At 41.5% G+C, this 20,858-nt stretch overlaps 1 protein-coding gene across 1 annotated transcript; it reads left to right on the top strand.

The window, feature by feature from the left end:
• The first annotated feature begins 4,149 nt into the window (after positions 1 to 4,149).
• LOC134176167 (uncharacterized) lies at positions 4,150 to 16,268 on the top strand. Its single transcript, XM_062642855.1, has 3 exons — positions 4,150 to 4,322; positions 12,531 to 15,791; positions 15,850 to 16,268. The coding sequence occupies exons 2-3, from the start codon at positions 12,553 to 12,555 to the stop codon at positions 16,085 to 16,087; spliced, it is 3,477 nt and encodes a 1,158-aa protein (XP_062498839.1). The 5' UTR covers positions 4,150 to 4,322; positions 12,531 to 12,552; the 3' UTR covers positions 16,088 to 16,268.
• The last annotated feature ends 4,590 nt before the right edge of the window (positions 16,269 to 20,858 follow it).

Here is a 20,858-nt window from a genome sequence, read left to right on the forward strand (position 1 = left end):
GAAACTTGTATTCCTACGAGGAACAGAAGCTATTGCTGGTCTCTTTCACATTCCGTTATCTAGACCAAACAGACTGAGGGGCAGTGAGGCTTGTAGGTCAATGGGTCTTTCTGCCATTTCAAAATTTCAAATTTTTGAAATTCGATTTTTCAATTTTTATATTGAAATTTTAATTTTCAATTTAGCGTTACCAATTTTTAAAAATTTGCATTAAATTTTAAATTATAATTTTTTTGAGAAATTAAGATTTGATTTGATACTTTCATAATTTCAAACTTGTAAATTTTTGGGTGCAGTATATTATAAATCGCTTTGCCGACGAGAAATCGGACGTTGGTGTATATATGAACTGATGGCCGGATTTGAACTAACAGAAATTGAACGCTCATCCGTTCTCTCAAATAATTTGAGTACATCAGAAAAAGAAAATTGAAAGAACGAGTAGCAGTGTACGAGGTAGGAATTCCATTGGACGGCGTAGGGGTGTATTCCAACGCGTGCTGATACGCTGATTCAATTAAAGTAGACGCGGTTTCTGCTAATCACATCAGCACGTTTCCTGTACTGTGTTTCTAACCTGTACGCCGCTTCAGACAGTTAGTAGTAACTCGAAGTGCATGGTCGCGTCATTACTGTAGATACGATTGGCCCAACTGCAAGTTGCACTTTATGTCTAGATTTTGTACATCACATAGAACACTACCCGATAGCGCATTTAGATAGAACGTCTACAACCTCATGCTGTGTCTCTCCGGTGCTGTGAGAACAGAACCCATACTGACTACAAGTGAATTACGAGACCAAATAGTAAAGGTGGACACGCACGCAGTGCTCATGGCAGGAGGGGAGGGTCTAGGGAACGTACGTGTACCGTACTGTACTGCTGACACGCCCCTCTCCCCGACGGTACCGCGTCCAACTACTACATTTACGTATGTCGTACTGTACCGGCAGAATAACCGCCAATTCCAATTCGCCAGGTCCACCTCTACTAGAGCATTGAGAGCTTGTTTTATCGGGTAATTCACTCTTTCATTGACTTCTATCCAAATTCTTTAAGCAGGATGATTCTGTTTTCAGAAAGCAAAAGAGCTATACCATTACAAGCTGTAAGAAGTAGAATAACAAGCATGAGTGTGCAATGCGTAGATACCTCTCCTGACATAGACCGCACATGAGGTGCTCTCATTTGATTTGTTTTAGATCATCCAGAATCATCCTGGTGAAAGAATAAGGGTAGAAGTCGATTAAAAAGTGAATTACCCGATAAAACAAGCTTTCAATGCTCTAGTAGAGGTGGACCTGGCGAATTGGAATTGGCGGTTATTCTTTCGGTACAGTACAACATACGTAAATGTAGTAGTTAGACGCGGTACCGTCGGGGAGAGGGGCGTGTCAGCAGTACAGTACGTACACGTACGTTCCCTAGGCCCTCTCCTCCTGCCATGAGCACTGCGTGCGTGTCCACCTTTACTATTTGGTCTCGTAATTCACTTGTAGTCAGTGTGGGTTCTGTTCTCACAGTACTGGAGAGACACAGCATGAGGTTGTAGAGGTTCTATCTATCTGCGCTATCCGATAGTGTTCTATGTGATGTACAAAATCTAGACATGAAGTGCAACTTGCAGTTGGACCAATCGTATCTACAGTAATGACGCGACCATGCACTTCGAGTTACTACTAACTGTCTGAAGCGGCGTACAGGTCTAGAAACACAGTACAGGAAACGTGCTGATGTGATTAGCAGAAACCGCGCCTACTTTAATTGAATCAGCGTATCAGCACGCGTTGGAATACACCCCTTACGCCGTCCAACGGACTCCCTACCGCGTAAACTGCTACTCGTTCTTTCAATTTTCTGTTTCTGATGTACTCAAATTATTTGAGAGAACGGATGAGCGTTCAAGATTTGTTAGTTCAAATCCGGCCATCAGTTCAGGTATACACCTACGTCCGCTTTCTCGTCGGCAAAGCAATTTCTAATATACTGCACCTAAAAATTTAAAACCTTGAAATAATGAAATTTCAAATTTTGATTTTTCAAAAAATATAATTTAAAAATTCAATGCAAATTTTAAAAAATTGGTAATGTTAAATTAAAAATTTAAAGTTTCAATACAAAAAAATTGAAAAATTGAATTTCAAAATTTAAAATTTAAAAATTTTAAATTTTAAATTTTAAATGGCAGAAAGACCCTCTAACCCTTGTAGACGTCACATTCTCAAACAGAAATCCCAACTCTCCGTCCACGGACATGGATACCAACAGTGAAAGTCATGCTGTCTGACGGCGTTTCCGCCATAGGATTCGAGACTAGAGATAAGAACAGTATTGCAACTGCCTCCTAGAGTGACCTTGCGAGGGAACGATTGGAGCATCTTCACAAGATCTTGCCGTACTGAAAGTATCCGAGTTACTACCAACCCAGCTACTGTTTACTCTATGCAGTTTTATTTGCCATCCGGAGAGCCAGCTGCAGAGAGTGGACAGAGTGCTATAGGCCTAACATACAACGTTCATTTAATGAAGCAACCAAGTGTTGTGTAACTTATTGGGTGCTTTCTACAGCAGTTATCTTGTTTCTTTTTTGTTTGATGAGATTCTGAAGTATTTGGCAGCTTGTCATTAATTAATGAGAATTAGCTACAGCAAACGCCTTACACAAAAATAATTATAGATAAACATAGAAATAATTCATGCTATAGGAACAGTTAGTTTTCCCTCTGTGCCATTCAGTGCTGTGGCTTGCTTTTGTTCTTGTATGAACTACTTCAACTTGTTCATTTGACAACTTTCTAAGTTCTTCCTTTTGCTCCTTTGTTTGGTTGTTTCTCTTCTTTGTACCTTTGCACTTTTTGTCTTTTCTTTTCTCTTGTTTTTCTCCAATCTTATTTCCCAAGTTTTTCTAACAGGTCAAGACGTACTTTAGTTTCTGGCATATATGCAGCCTTGTGAACAACTTCTGGAAAGCAAGGATGGATGTTAAAGTGGATTGCTTATTAATTAATTTAATATACTGCATAGAAATTGTCATTTTAACCGACAGAAAAATTGATCAACCCATTACCAGTGCCATAGAGCAGCTGTATTTTAAATGAGAAGCGTGCTATGGATGTGTACATTGAGATACCACATCTTGACCTTGGGTTGAGTAGGTTGTCTCAACTTGACAATATCCTGTTCTGCTGTCACATCATGCCTAATATAATTTATCACAGTTTACCAGATAGGTATTATACAGTACATTAGTATGCACCATTAAGAGACAAGACAACCAACACAATGGAACAAATAAAAGGATTCATCTTAATTAATTAATTAAGATTGAATTCTCTTGTATGTATTGGTTATAGTTACCTCTTCGTAGAATAGAATATACAAATGACACGAACAGCATCACTGGCGTACATTTATGCATCACAGGATCAATAGAAGTATATTTATGACATCCATCTGACAACTAATTGCAGCATGCTACTAGAGTCTGTCTATACACTGTTTGCTTACTGTACATGTACATGCAGTACATGTACCTACAAGGATAACTATTGTATTTCCACTGCTAACAACAACGTGTATTCATTGGCGTGCTCACATAACGTCTCCAGTTAGCGCAAGTACAATAGTGAAAATTATATATAACTATTTAGTTAGATATAGAAGGCTAGCTGTTGCTTGATTCAGTCTTTCCCTTATGGACTTAGGCAGTCCAAGTGACTGGTTAACGGTGACAATTCTACCTTAGTATTTAAGTCTCAAAAATGGCCTGATGTGGCTTCTTCAAGCTTTCTCGGTGATCCCACAGCACATTATTGCTTCAAGTTCCAATATTATTGTTATGAATTCGGTTTAACTTTTCACAACAAGATCCTACCAACTTGAATAAACCCATCGAATCACTAGAATATTTGCTGTTGTCATTTAATGGTCGCAGAACACTAGACTGGTTCAGGAAAGGTGTCCAAACTAGTTCAATTGAGCCAGCATCCTGCCGGCGAGTCTGAGAAACAAAAGGAAACCAGTAGAGTGATGGCCGGTATATGGCGAACGAAGAAAGGTACCTCTCAGAACGAGCCAATCCGGGACGCTGGTGCATATACGGGTTCGACTGAAGTCAGCTAATCAGAGTTCACAAACGTGGACGTGAATCCAGAATAGACCGGAGGAAACTGGTTTGGCCTAATCGACCAACGCTTTATCGACATTGTCTCAACAGAGCAATTCTGAAGAGGGTCGACTGTCTGATTTTTTCCTTGCTTACCTAGCTCTCTGTTGTTGAACGAGATTGCCAATCAGCTCATCAGACGTGTCGATCTAACAGGTGTTCATGTGCGTGTGTGTGTGTGTGTGTGTGTGTGTGTGTGTGTGTGTGTGTGTGTGTGTGTGTGTAGCTTCGTCCCCAGACTCTCTCGCGCTAGTCTTATCCGGTCGTATGACAATTCCAGGCGCGAGAGAGTCTGGGATCATCCCGCCTACTTCCTGCCATATCTCCTTTCTAAATGCTCACTAAGTGTCACCCCCAACGTCATCAACTGTCACCCTCAAGTGTCCCGTAACTTCAAAATCAGATTAGCGTTAGTCTAATCCAATAAACGTACCACAGTAGATGCTATGACCATTGTTTGGTGTTTGTGGCATATCCAGCACTTGCAGACAACTGAAGCATGTTGAAAAAGTAAGACTATGGAGTATTGGTGACGGGTTTCGTGTAGGCTTGTAGTCTGAGATCTGCAAGTGGCGGATCCGGAGTGATGACATTCTACGTAGTTCACACGAGGCCATTAGCGTTTGCGTGCAGACTAGACTCTGTAGCAAAAAGCGCGCAATGGCAAGGGAAGGGTTGATCTTGACATGAAACTACCGTCTACCCTTCAAGTATGAAAACAAATACATCTTTTCGCAAAGGAATAGCCCTGGAAGCTTCAAGTTGACCCTCCAGACGGTAGTTTCATGCTAAGATCAACCCCTTCCCTTGCCATTGCGCGATTTTGCTACAGAGTCTAGTCTGCGCACAAACGCTAATGGCCATTGTGAACTACCTAGAAAGTCATCACTCCGCCAATTGTAAATCTCAGACTACAAGCCTACATGACACTCGTCACCAATACTCCATAGACTTACCTTTTCAACATGCTTCAGTTGTCTGCAAGTGCTGGATATGCCACAAACACCAAACAATGGTCATAGCATCCACTGTGATACGTTTATTGGATTAGACTAACGCTAATCTGATTTTGAAGTTACGGGACACTTGATGACGTTCGGGGTGACAGTTGATGACGTTGCGGGTGACACTTAGTGAGCTTTTAGAAAGGAGATATGGCAGGAAGTAGGCGGGATGATCCCAGACTCTCTCGCGCCTGGAATTGTCATACTGGCACCGGACAAGACCAGCGCGAGAGAGTCTGGGTACGAGGCTATGTGTGTGTGTGTGTGTGTGTGTGTGTGTGTGTGTGTGTGTGTGTGTGTGTGTGTTTGTGTGTGTGTGTGTGTGTGTGTGCGTGTGTGTGTGTGTGTGTGTGTGTGTGTGTGTGTGTGTGTGTGTGTCTGTGTGTGTGTCTGTGTGTGTTTGTATGTGTGTCTGTGTGCGCGCGCGCGCGCGCGTGTGTGTGTGTGTGTGTGTGTGTGTGTGTGTGTGTGTGTGTGTGTGTGTGTGTGCGCGCGCGTGTGTGCGCGCGCGTGTGTGCGCGTATGTGTGTGGATGATCCAGTGGTGTAACTAGTATTTGTTTCCTGTCGCTTGGTAACCACCTCAACCCTGGTGTGCGGCGTAGTAGTTGAGGCGTTCCTTTCCATAATCTTCCTGAGTTGTCCGTGCCATTAGCAATTACCAATATGTGATGGCCGCCATATCAAGCAGATGCGTGAAACTGCGCATTGAAGAGAAGCATGATCGAGGAGTGGTGGAACGAAGTTTACTAGTGTGTAGATCGTGCTCTTTTCATAATATGTCAATCTATTAAGGCGCAACAATTTTATCCTGCATGAACGCGAGGAGTCTACTTTTGTCAGTCCTTCACAGTATACCACTGCTAGATGAGGTATAGACGATATTTGGGGGCGGAGATTCTAGAGCATGCGGAATCTCGAGGGTAACACGCACCTTTCGCCGATCTCGCTGTACACAAACTACACGTTTCCGGGTCTGGTTCTGAACCGTAGATCATCTTGTCGTTGACTAGGCTTTGTAAGTAAGTTCACTACTTACCATTTCGTGCATCTTGTGAGAGACTTTGCCTGCGTAGAGACGCGTAGAAAGCCATTTGTTGAGTACGGCTTCTCGAGGCTAAGAGACTGCTGTTCAAGCTGAAGTCGCCTGATTCACATTCTGAACAGATACACGTGGAGTTGAAGCACAGACTACTCATTGCCTAGAGATGAATTAGTTTTGGCGAGTGAAATCATGGCGCCTGGGTACCTATTTCGGGTAACCAGACATGTAGGCGTTCCGCGTTGTTTCTGGACAGTCTAGCTTTCTTCTGTATATATGTGATTGGCCAAGTCGAAGTTCTTACTGTGATAACTTGCACTGGATAAGTACACTGACGCAAATCAGAGTACAGTACACGTACTCTGTAGTCTGTTTACAATTAGCACTGCCAGTCTACAAGTCCCAGCAATGGTTTATGTCTAAAGAAACACAACACTCACGCACTATTCTATAGCTTTAATGTCCAAATCAGAAAACAGAGGTTGTTCTACCTCATCTGCAGTTGATCAAGTCATGCGTATGGTAGTGATCTCAAAATTGAAGATGTTGATTGTCAAAAATGTCACTGAGGCGCTGAAGCTGATGGTTTACATCCGATAACTGAACAACAAGCAAATGAAATAGTGGAACTTCAAAACAAGATTAGAGTTCACGAGCAAGACCTTGCATCTGCAGAGTCTTGGTTGCAAGGAAAGGCATTCTCATGATAAAATCAAGTCTTACACAGGTTTTGTGTAGAGAAATGTACTTGATACAGTGTGGAGTTCGACTGAAAGCAGCCAAGACAATTTCTCTGTATAGCAAACAAAGAATCAAGCCAAGGTACATCAAGCGATGTGTAAGCTCATGAGCTCACCGCCTTCCATGACGAGTTGGATAGGCTAGACAAACTTTTGCTGACTCTAGTTGGACAAGATACATAGTTTCACAGTTCCACAGTTCAAATAGTTCGCTAGATGCGGAAAAATTAGTCCTAGTTTCAACCACACAGACAGTGACAGTGCGTCACATTCTGTTACCCCGAATGGGTTCCCCTACCATAATCTTCATATGACAAAACTTCCATCGCTAAGCAATGAGTAGTCTGTCTTTCCACTCCACGTGTATCTGTTCAGAATGTGAATCAGGCGACTTCAGCTTGAACTGCAGTCTCTTACCCTCGAGAAGCCGTACTCAAGAAATGGCGTCCTACGCGTCTTTACGCAGGCAAAGTTTCTCACAAGATTCACGAAATGGCATGTAGTGAACTTACTTACAAAGCCTAGTCAACGACAAGATGATCTACGGTTCAGAAGCAGACCCGGAAACATGGAGTTTGTGTACAACGAGATCGGCGAAAGGTGCGTGTTACCCTCGAGATTGCGCATGCTCTATAAGCTCCACCCCCCGAATATCGTCTATTGCCCATCTTGAAACACAACTTGGTTCTTCGGCAATAGTACATGCGTGTCTAGCTAGTGTATCTGCTTGTTACCCTAGGAATGTGGTCCATTAATTGTGATATTCTCGCAATTTAAGTGTCCACTCTAAATTTCATTGCCGGTTAAAGGATGGCTTGACCAGCAGGATCAAACTATAGTAATGAATGATCAAACCTGAGCAAGGCCACTGGATTTACTTGAATAAACATGCAAGTGGTAAAGCTCAGGCTGACTTCTCCCCATGGCTGCTGTACAGCTGACTGAATCATCTTTCTCTCACAATTGCAGCATTGCCTTAAAGATGTCCATGATGGGTCAGGAAAGTTTCTCTAACTTAGCGCTCCTTGACTGTCATCATTCAACTCCTCCATGTGGACCAAGGAAAAGCCATGTAGCGAAGCTAACCGAATTCAGTCATTAAAACGTTGGTGGAATGAAGCCATTTGCGTAACAACGGTTAGACTCCGGGGAGATATTCGTATCAATCGAAAAGCGCTGTACTTGCTGGATCTATACTTACTCACACCGTTGGGATGCAGAGGCAAACCTGCCGATATCTTCACAGTTATAATGAGTTAGATGCGAAGAAAAGGCGGGATTAGGTCAGAATTTAGATTAATTGCGTAAAACTATATAATTGCATGCTGGCTAACAGGTTTCTATTAGTAATCGCAGCATTTAATTAAACTGTTAGATGGCTTCATGTTATAGATAAACAAGTTTATCGCGAACTCTTGTGCTGTATCTGTCTCCTTTGTCGCTGTTTGGATGTCATACGAAAATATGCTGATTAAATACGTGTGGGAACCCAACCCACTTACCGTCTGATAGACAATATGTCGTCTAGCAGATCGTCTACATCCAATTAGTACTCTTCATGAATCTTCTCACCTACGAGCGCACTATAGCTTGACGCATGCAGTTGCACGCCTTTCTACGGTTATGTTTGCCAGACTTTTCTACACAAGCACATGAATCCATCATTTCAAGACAGCCGCAACTAAATGGCTTGTGGAAACCAAGACCTAATTGCCTCTTCAGGCTTGACAACATGACATCCGCCTATTTATAATTACACTACTAAAATTTTTAGTAAGCCGCATTGTAAGGTGTTACCTTCTTATTCGTAAACGGATTTATTTTTAGTCTTACCTGGTGTTTGTTTACTAATCCTATACTATAATACGCGGAAGCTCGAGAACGCGCACTTCCGTCTGTCTGTTCGCAAGTCGCCGATCGACACGACGCCGGTCTCGGATCGTCGCGAAACGCGGTAGGCCGGTCGAGATAGCAAGTTGGAGACGAACGGTCGCGTCGGATTTCGCCTCGACCTCCTCCGACGGCCCGAAACGAGACTTTGGCGGCTTGAAATGAGATGCGCGGGAGTTTGTCTAGTCAATTGACCGAAAATGCGGTGGACGCACACCCACTATCGTACGCCGCTCTAATTCTCTCACTTACAATGTGAGGTGTAGTCGGAGTAAGCCGGCCGCCTAGCCAGGCCGCTTGTGCGTGCGTTCGTGCGTCCGTGTGTTACTGAGTGTGTCTTCGCGAAAGTGACGTCAATCTCCACGAATAGATCATGACGTTAAATGTGGGAAGAGTCTGAGATGTGGATGCTGGACAATGCGTAGTCTGATACGAAAGGTCGCGTCGGATTGCTTTGGGGTTGAAATTAACGTAAATGAGATTGCTACGCGAATGTGTTTTCCCGGAAGTGCCGAGTGTGTGGATGTGACGTGAATTGAGGTACGCGGGAGATGGAGAGGTCGATCGACACGACGCCGGTCTCAGATCGTCGTGAAACGCGACGGCCTGGTCGAGTTCAGCTGACCAAGACGAACGTTCGAGTCGGATTTCGACCAGAAACGAGACTTTGGCGTTCTGCAATGTGATGAGCCGGAGTTTGTTTGCTCAATCAATTAACGGAGTATGCGAATAAAATGTGTGCTCTCCAGCCACTGTAAGCCATCCTCTAATTCCCAGAGTACAAGTTGCGCCGGCTCAGCAGGCCACTTTTGCGTGCTTGCGTGCTTGCGTGTGTCATGTAAGGTGCGTCTTCTTTGCAGAAGTGGCGTTCAACGAAGGATTGCCACTGCCCAGATTGCCACAGCCCATAGTGCAGGTAATACTAGTAAAACTTATAATATTTAATTAATGACTGTACACATGTACAACTGTCATTTCGGCAGTAGACTTATTGTTAGCTATGCTTTAAATATTGTTATATTTGTAATCATTCTTAGCTAAATAGGCAGGCTAGAATTACATATGTTGCTTTTTAATTAATTGATAATTAGTCTGTGAATATCTATATTCGCTTTCACGAAATTCACGCCGATTTCCCTGGAAAGCACATCTTGTAACCAACTATTTACGCCACTGTGTATCGGTTGTTTTTATCGGTTGTGTGTCTGTTTATGTGTCTGTTTGTTCTCTTGTAAATGCCCGGTCTAACAGTTTATCTGTCTGTGCGTCCATTTGTTTATTAACTTAGTCCGTGAATTTGATATCTTGAAGTCATATATTACCTGAAACATTTAGAGAATTGGCTATATCTTCGAGGCGTTTCACACCCCGAACCGTAGATCCTAAGAAATGCTATCTTAGAAAATTTGGTATTCCCTGAGTAGGCAATTTTTGAATCCTAGAGCTATATTTTAGGTAATTTGGCATCCCACAAGCCGTATCTAAAATTTTCAAGAAAAAGAAGTTTTGGCCAAGACTAGGAACGATATACAACGCATATTTTGTCATTGCACGGCTCATCGCTTGGAACTAGTGACGGTGATTTTACAATTTTAAAAAAGTCAAATGGTTGAAAAGAGCAATGATTATCTACATCTGATATGGCACTACGCTGCACTAAATAATAATTGTATGGGAACCACTGCAGTCACAGAAGCCATAGCCTCAATGAGCAGTCTTAGTCATTATATTAAAATCGTCATTGTTAAAACGAGATACAAGTAGAAGAAACGAGGAGCTACAATGGACGAAACGACATTTGCGCCCAGACGTTTTGAGTAAATGAGACTACTCTTGCTATAGCCTCGTACCCAGGCCCTCTTACGCGCCCGGCAAAGTGCTTCATACATTGTCTTCGCATTCGCGCATAAATTACACCTCGAAATCGGCGTAATGTCTGGAAGCATGCAGAACCGATTTTGTTTAGAATCTCAAGCTGTTAGTGTCGCGCGCAATGACTGCGAACAGCTTTCGTGTTCAACAGGAGATGTTCTTTGTCCTCTTTTTTCGACTTAGATACCAGTTCTATCTGTCATGAGCCTGCAACTTCAATTTTCTGCTACATTGACGGAGTAAGATCTGCGTACAAGACCGGCTGTCGTATAGATAGAAATTCCCAAAAATAAGATGCAGCTTCTGCTGCAGTCCTCCTCGCTAAGCAAACACTGTACACAACCTGACTTCATTTCGACTAGACATCGAATTCTACACTACCACAAAGCAAGGTCCAGAATCGTCTAGTTGGATTACTTGACCTTGCGTCTAGATCTGCGGCTTCATCCACGCACGGAAGCCATTTCGCTGTCCGTTCAGCAGTTGCGTGCGACATTATCGGGTTGAGATTCTAGAAAAACAACGTCGGTTTGGCTTGCGTGTATACATTACGCCGATTTCAGGGTAATTGATGCGCGTATGCGAAGACAACGTTTACCAGAGCCTCTTCTCTGGGCGCGCAAGAAGAGCTGGGTACGAGGCTACACCAGGCTACAAGCAGTTTAATTATGTAATTTGTCCTAGCTAGAAAGTTGTCAAATGACTTGATATTCTATTTGTTAATTCTCACTAAATTTGACAGTCACTGTTTTACTGACCAATTCAATCAAATGTATATATATATATATATATATATATATATATATATATATATATATATATATATATATATATATATATATATATATATATATATATATATATATATATGATAGACCTGCAAGTCCAAAGAATGACCTGATCTTTGGCATCAATTATACAGTTGTTAGAGGATGTATGGATTGATGCACTAGTATTAATGAAGATAAGACGAGTAGAAGAAGGTCTGATAAAAGAATTTCAAGTTCTTTTAACTACAAGCCGTATAGGTTTTAGGGTTTGTTACGAATGGAAGATGCTACTGCAGACGTGCTGTGTGTTCTAGACGTCAGTTCAAAGACACAATCTCGATATGTTCTTGGCATATACAAGTCACATGGCGTACAAGCATCTATCAGTGCCATGCAAGAAAATATTTTTCCGCGACACCTAATCCTGAGAGATCAACAAGCTCTGCTGGTATACGTCAACGATGAAGTGCGTGTATTTGTAGTGGTTTAGCGAGGCACTGAAAGTGAGCGGCTGCGATATTGATCTAGGATTTCAGGACAATGGCGCAGTCTAAAACAGTTCTTTAGCAATGGATTTGCAAGAGCTGCTGTGATTGGGTTTCTGTGATGGTTGATATAGGAACTCTGTAAAACTAATTTATGCAACATGTTGCATATTAAATTGCTTCTTGTTTGTTTCCAAGTATGATAATTTGACACAATTGCTACTGACTACAGTTCTGTTGCTTCACACAAGTATAACCCCAATTAACAATTAACTTACTAGTGGATCATCAAAATGTGATTCTTCGCATCTGATCACGCCGTTTCTATCATCTAATTGTACTACCCTTATCTCAAATTTTTGTGAACGAGCAAATGAAGATTGCATGGCTACTCACTCGTTACCAAGAAGTACATTAGATGATTGTTGTCTGTTTGTTTGTTGATATGACTGTCGGTCTGTGTTTGTTGTTGTTTGTTCTCTGTATTTGTATCATCGGTTTTTAATTAAACTGTTGGACAATCTCAAAGCGTCTCCATTTCATTTATATGTTTTTGCTTTAGCAAGTTATTGCTGAATGCTGGCATGGAATTATCTTTGTACGTACTTCTGCTCACTCTTTTCATTGCACATTACAAGTTAAGCAAAAGCTCATCTAACATTCCAAACCCAAGAAACGAAGTAAAACAACTTCCACTTGACAATATCTTGCCTACAACCTTTGCAAGCAAAGCTACTGAAACATTTGGAGTTTATAACAGCAATTGTCAGTATTTTAATAAGATTGGACGCTTTAGTTCTTGGACCTGTAATGCTCCGCAATTGACGTTCAGTACATCTGCATTATTAATGATTAAACCGTCGATGACAATCCTGAAAGATCGTTACAGAATACTGGTATTTGGAGAAATATCTAAAAGAAAAATTGGTGACGCGATTTCAGGTGATGGAAATTCATATCAAACGTGGATTTATTACAAAGAAACAAACTCTTGGAAAATGATTGCTAGTGATGCGAACGGGCCACCGTGGATGAACAGGTTACGTCTGGTGACAATTTGCAGTTCACGCGCAATCATTCTGTCTTCTGATACTATCAACAGCACTTGGATATTTTTGTTCCAACAACTGAAATGGAAGCGAGTCGCTATTTTGGGCGATGCGCCAATTTGGCCGGATATTCGTTATGATATTTACGCGGTGGCCGTAGAAAGTGAGAATTCTTTGTGCTCCTGTAGTCAGGATGTTTTTATTTTCTATCCTAGTGAATATAGAAATCATATTTTGAGTTACAGACTGAGATGTGTGATAGAACAGACAACATATCGTTGGGAGAAAGTAGGGAACTACACATTTCCGTTCTTTCGTAGATTAAACTTAGTTGGTGGTTGGTCAGGAAAGACAACAGTATTGGCTACGGTTGACGAATGCATTTGGAAATATTCCGTAAAGAAATCAATTTGGAATAAAACGGAACTCTGCTTTCAAAGTAAACTTATGGGAATGGTTCAGGCGGACGTTATATTTGTTAATGATACCAGAGAGATTGTTTATATAAGTATTAGTAATCGTTATGTTAATAGGTTGTCTGTCTCTAATGGGGTCGCTTTTAAAGAAAGGGTACAGAAAAGTGATCTCCAAGACTTAGTGTCTTCGTTTCTAGATGGACTGAATGATCCAAGTTATGTTTTACGATTTGCCAGTCAGGGTATTAGATATGACATCCCTTGGTACGATGGAATTTGTGGCTCAAATGGTTGGAGTATGCAGAGACTCAATGTAACGGGAGAACTGGAGTGGCATGTTACTAGAATGGACGATACTCTTCTAATTCCATCGGATTACGGATTTCAGTCTTTGTGGAGAGATACATATTATCGGATTGCCTTTTCGTCCAACAATGTAAAGTCTGCGCCACCAGTCATGTGGTCGATGAACTTAAGCACAAAGCGCTGGCAAGTGGAGGGATATCTCAACGTTACAGGAATAAATATACTCAGAGAAATGATGACGTCAGATGCTGTAAGTATGCACATGCAGGAAAATGTGTGGCTGGTTGTGTCACGTAGGTACACAATGGTAATCAAGTCAAGAGATCACATACGACTAATGTCCAGTCCTAGGCCTTTTAGAATTGACTTTACAGTCGTCTCTATCAACTCGACGTCAGCTTTGTTGTTTGGAGGATATGGTTGGACAAAACAAGATTTCCAATGTTATAATGATCTTTGGCATTTTTCTCTTACACGTAGAATTTGGAAGAAAGTAAAAATGATCAAGAATAGTGTGTTCGGATTCGGATCCGGACTTAATACTAACGAGTATACAGAGAGCGTCCCCTCGCCTCGATATAATCATGCTGCTGCAGTTATAGAATTCGAAATGTATGTTTTTGGCGGATATGACTACTATTCTGAAGTGAAATTAGAATTGTGGAGATATAACATGATTAACAATTCGTGGAGATATTTAGAACCGACCAATAAACTTTCATATTCCAGTGAATATCTTTGCCATTTTTCTGCGACAGCTCAAAATGAAATGCTGTGGATTGCGTCTAAGTGTCCTTTGTTCTTTAGAAATAACATTTTCGACGGAAATTTCCAATTGTGGATGTTTATTGTTCATTTGAATACTTGGAGTTTCGTGGCATTTGAAAAACTAACAAATTTGCCGCACAAGTTTCTCTCTTCATCACTGGATTTCTGGCGAGGATATTTGCAAAGTTTAGCGCCTTCCAGTTTACTTTACATAAAGGCTGGATGTCCTGATGGGTTAGGGTCGAGCAACATTTCTCGTTTTCCATGCGACATCTGCAAAGTAGGTTTTTACTCTGATGCAGAGACGAAAAAATGCCACAAATGTCCAAACGGAACGACGACAAGACAAGAGCGTTCATCACAGCTGACCGACTGCAACCTTTGTGTCACAGGTTACTGTCGTCATGGAAGATGCTTGGTGGTGAGTAACAGCTTAACGCAAGTTCCAGTATGTGCGTGCACTTTCGGCTTCACCGGATCTCACTGTGAAGACGCAACTTATTATTACATTGGAACGGGAGTTATTCTTGTTATAGGTATTATTACTATACTCGTTGTGGTATTGCGGCGTATCACCAAAACACGAAGAGAACGAGAAACGTCTTTCCGTCGTCACATACAAATTTTGAATGATGCGTGGCAGATCAGTTGGCAAGAAATAGAACTGCAGGACGAAATAGGAGGAGGAGCTTCGGGAAAAGTGTGGAAAGCGCAATACCGTAACATAGACGTTGCTGTGAAAATGCTGATTAACAATGATGAATCACAATCGTCGTTGGAATTTACAGCAGAAATCAAATTTATGCAAACAATGCGTCATCGTAATATTGTACTTTTCATCGGAGCCGGTAAAACAAGTCCACAAGCACAACCGTTTCTTGTCGCCGAGTTTGCTCATCGAGGTTCTTTACGTCACGTACTGGATGACGTCAGTATTGAAATAGATCAAAATCGTAAAATAGATTTTGCTCTAGACGCTTCGAAAGGAATGGAATTTCTTCACAAATTGGACCCACCGAGAATTCATCGAGATTTGAAGAGTGAGAATTTACTCGTTTGCAAAAGTTGGATTGTCAAAGTGGCTGATTTTGGTCTTGGAAGACTCTTCGGTAGTGCACAAGAAAACCGACAATCAAAGCGAAACAATTCATTCAGCGACAATAATTCAACAACTGAACTAGTTGAGATGAGAGATTTGTCTGAAGATGGTATTGGGACAGTGAGATGGAGTGCACCAGAGTTAGCACGTCGAGAGCGCTACGATGGATCAATCGATGTCTACAGGTACTCAGCGACGTCAATTCTATTGTATTTAATAATTATATTATATTTATTTGTTTAGTTTTGGAATTGTGCTTTGGGAGATTTGGTCACGTGGTTTTCCTTTCGAGCAGTATCGGTTTGCTCACCAAGTAGACGATGCCGTGGAAAGAGGTGAGCGTCCTGTCGTTCAAGACGATTGCCCGGAGAGATATGCAACCGTAATGCAAGCTTGCTGGGCAGAAAGAGCTTGGAAACGACCCTCGTTTAGCGAAGTTGTCAGCTCTCTGGAAAACATGCATGTGGAAGATGCTTGCTAGAGTGACTACACGACAGTTTGAATTTGGTCATTTGCTAGTTTAGATATTGACACGTAAGTTTAGCTGTTAATTAGAGGCATAGAAGATTAGATTGCTGGCATACGATATTATAGAATTAGGAGTTTTAGTCGTAAATATTATTAGGAGAGAGTTGTTGTTTAGCCAAATAAACACGGATATTTAGCGCACGTTATATGACACTTCTTTAACTTAAATTTGCACATTCGTTCTGATTGAACTTCTCTCAATAGAAACCTCGAGTTTAGATTATGTTCGATTTCCTTTGATCAATTCTTTGTAATACTAGCTTCTCATTGCATGAAATATATGATAAATGAATTGGACGCTGAAAGTTGCGCAACAGTATTTAATTAAATGGTTCTAAATAATGAACTTTATTTGCATCATGCCTCCGGGTGGTGAACTCTTGAAGGTAGAGAGTTTTTTCTATCAAAAAAATTGGGCATGCAAGAAAAACCTGTGATCCACAGTGTAAAAGTAAAGAGTGAACAATACAGCTTTTATTGTCAATTGAAGATTTATTGAAAAAGAAGACGATAGGTAGAATAAGGATATCGTCTACTAGTTGAATTAAAAGCAATAGCAGACAGATGATAGTCAAACTAACAAGACATAAACTAATGAGTCAAAATTCCAGCATAATGAACACAAACTTACGCGCACACACACACACACACACACACACACACACACACACACACACACACACACACACACACACACACACACACACACGCATACACACACCTACCAACTAATATTAGTCTATTAGATAATGAATTATCTATGCTGCCCTGATATTTACGACTGATACGAGATATAATAATTGCTACGACACTCAATTGATTGTCTCATTGACCCTAAATCACATTTCTGGAATCCACAACTTTTATACCAGCCACATGTCCCAGCCAAGAAACCACAGCATTTGGCTGCACGGCCATCGAGTTGCACCAAGCTAAAGGAAAATGCAAAACAATCCTTTCGACTCCTCAATCACATTAGAAAGCCTTTCTAATGAAATAGTTGTTTAAATTTGCTGTATTGGACTGTGCTGTACACAATTGTAAAGCTCTTTTGTGCTCCACACTGCTGGCTAGCACATTACGGCATGCCTAGGAACACATGTGATAGAACGGACGGCTTCTTTTAGGACGGATAAAGTAACCATACAGGAACGACAGCAGGAGATAGGAAGATTGGAAAATACCTGAAGTGTTACCAAATATGCATGCGGTGAACTATAGGATATCCTGATGATTTAGCTCCATATTATCTCTGGATTCTAGTAGGCAACATTTGAGGCAATTTATATACCACAGTAAACAATGAGCCACGCGAGACACAAAATTGTCATACTTGGCCCGTGCGGGTGTCTTGTGCTTGGAAGCCAGTTAAAAAATTTCAGAAATATTTATATTTACAGATGCCCGTAAACTGTAGACTATACATAGAGTACCAAGTCACAAATGTGGTCAATTCTAAGAATACATTATTGCAAATGACTTACTGCAATACCAAAGATCTAAAAAGACACGGTTTTCACAGCATTGTTTATGCTTTTAGCAAGTTTAGCACAGCTGAAGTGACTCCTGCTTTTTAGCTATCTTACAAGGATGTATACAATAGGTACTTACGCAGGAATATGACTGCAAACTTTATGTGTGCGTGTGTGTGTGTGTGTGTGTGTGTGTACGTGCGTTTGAAGCGTTGCTTTTATGTGGTTCACGCAGCAAACATGGTTGTGCAGTTAGTGTAATATATGGTAGGTTTCTAGTTGGAAAAGGAGGAGTACGCCAATAAACGGACTCAAAGACACCCAAACTGAACTGTTATTACTCACTGAATAGACACTAAACAAACTGTGCATATACTTAACTGCAACCCTAATTAACATCACTCATAACTACAACAGTAGACTTAAATAACCGTTTTCTTACCTAGGACCATGTCTAAATAATGTACTACAAAAGCACTGCAAGTCCAAACTGTCTGGTAATTTTCTAACTCTTGGCGGATTCCTACGCGATGTCGACATGTATGTCGGCCCTGCAACACTTTTAGCCACCTGAGCAATCTCTTGGGTTGTTCTAACTTCCTATCTCTCTCTTCCGTGAGCAATGGTTGGATGTGCAGCCTCTTACCCTGAACTGATAACTGTCTCTTCGACTGGAGGTGGACTCTGAGTTAAAGTTTCTGGAATGAGATCATTTCCTCCATTACGCATCGGATAAGCGAATGTCGGATAAGTTACACGCGGCTGTAATCAGATTTTTCAACATTAATAATTAACCTAAACGAAATGATTGTCTTCATAAGACTTTTCTGTCTTTCTTTCTCGTGTTTCTCTAGCTTTGTCCATAAGACTATGACTCGTTTTAGTTTTTGGGAGTTCTTCTGTGGTCTTGCAAACGGTCCGTTGACGATGATATTCAGTGCTATCCTGGTGGTCATTGATATCTACTAGGATTGCTTTATCAAGTTCACGGTCACCGTAATGCTTGCAATCTATATCGAATTGGCCATTGATCGCCGTTTAGACTACACAAAAACATGTACCCTAATGGGCTCACTTGCCGCGTTGTTGGGCGCCCATTTGGGGTAAAGACCCCACTTGCAATAGTGACAATTGTTGTGTGTGAATGGCGAAACTTCACAACGATAGACGTAATAATCTGTCACCATCTCAGATGTTAAATGTTGTATAAATGTTTCTGCATGAATTGAGGATGTTCTGCTCTATCTATACAAACGCACTTTTTGAGCGTGTCAGTCTTCCTCAATGAGAACCATAAGTTACTAAATAGTCCGCTTACTTTTATAGAATTCAGTTGATAACGACGTTCGTTGGCTATCTCTCTAATACATATCGTTATTTCTGTACAATAAAATATTGTCCAAGAGTCGTGGACACCTGAACTAAGCATGCCAATCGAGTGTAACAAACACCCTTTATACGCTCGCCGACAATGACAGAGTCAAAGAATACTGTATCAAAGAATCATGTCTATCATCAATTAAGCTTAAGTTAAGGTCGACAACCCGATAGATCGCAGAACGGTCTTTCCGCTTCCAAAATCGATTTGCATGCACTCCGTATTCATTCTCCACTCTATGATTATGTTATTCTAACTAACTAGACATATCACTCACCAGATGACGAAATGAAAAAATTGCCCATCACCGATTTGCACTGAATTAGTAAAAGAAATAGTCAGTAAGATGCCATTTTGCCGAACGAAAAAAGACTTGAACATCTTCATGCACGGGCTGTTTCCACTCCGTTGCACACACTGACGGCACTGAAATCGATACTATTTACTTCCTTGTCTAGAAACTGTGGGCGACGATCATATCACAGGCGTAGCACGCGTTTGTGGGTGGGCTGGTGGTTAGTCTAGAGCCTGTCCAATCTTTGTAGGAGTGCCAAGTGAAAGCTCCATCCTTCTCGCAGGTTACTAAACAGTAAGATTAAGGTTTGTCCAGCACACTCTCTCGCCAATGGTGGATGTTCATACTGTGCAAATAAAAACACGAAAATGTGGGCATGGCTTTGCGCTAACTATTAATTCTCTATGCATTCGCAGCAAGAAATTTTTGTTCTAGCATGTACCCCATTTGCTAGTAAGGACGAAAGCAACATAGGAGTGTTCAGACTTAACTCGAGTTAAAAGGCGTGGTTCTGAAACCAGCAAAGCCGCCCGTCTTCCTCCGTGCTAGCAGTTTCGGCTCAAGAACTTCTTCTAAGGTACGGGCAAACAAACAACACACGTTACGTCGAGTGGTAAGCACAAAGAAATTTGCATGTTGCTAGCATGGCAAGTACAACATCTAAAATTTGTCTAAAATGGCGCTCCAACTACTCATGCCGCTCACCTATGGTTTTCGCAATAAAGTAAACTTACGTCACTTCATGACTACTGCACACGATTTGCCTGCGGAGACATCTTGAAAACGCAAGAGCGTCGTAAAGCGGCGCAACTAAAATATTCGTTCAGTGAGTATCAGAAGATAGAATAGATTTGAACCTGCTACCCTACTTACGTTCAACAACAATTGTTGTAAGCCATTGTTAACAAACAATAGCCAGGCAGCCAATTACAAGCTCTTGCTATGTTGCTTGAAGCAGTTTAGGGTACACGTGTACAACAAGGCGACAAGAATTCTTGACACGTTTCGTAGTTGAAAAACCTGAAGGCCTACAGTTAGGCGAAGAATAGCGCTCTTGAATCGCACGAGCAAACGCAAGAAGTGCGCGTAATTAATTAATTAAAAGTGACGTTTAACGTCATCGCAATCGCAGACGCGATATACCTCTTCTGGCTGTAGTTGGAACACGAACGCCTTCAAGCATTTGAATTGTGGCAAAAGCATATTAATTCGACTCGCTTCCATCACAAAATGTTGACTTTGCAGCGCTCGGAATGTGACGTCTGTTACGAGTCTAGAGGTGTGGCCTGCGATAATAATTTTGCAGTTGTCTAGTGCTACAGTCTTATATTTAAGACCAAACTCCGGCAAATCGAAGACCTCAAACTGTGTACAAGCCGGTCGCGTGTAGAAGTCGAGCTTTTGTTCCAGACAGTCGACACGCGCGTACACATACGTTCGGTCACGTGCACGTGCGCAAATGTCGGCGTGTGCGTGTAGCGTTCAATGACACCTGGCCAACAATGATGACGAAGAAAAAGGTGACGCTGCTGAAACTAGCATCTCGATTCTCGTAGTAGTAACATGTCTATGTAATAGA

The sequence above is a fragment of the Corticium candelabrum genome, chromosome 2 (genome assembly GCF_963422355.1).
Source record: "Corticium candelabrum chromosome 2, ooCorCand1.1, whole genome shotgun sequence".
Lineage (NCBI taxonomy): Eukaryota > Metazoa > Porifera > Homoscleromorpha > Homosclerophorida > Plakinidae > Corticium > Corticium candelabrum.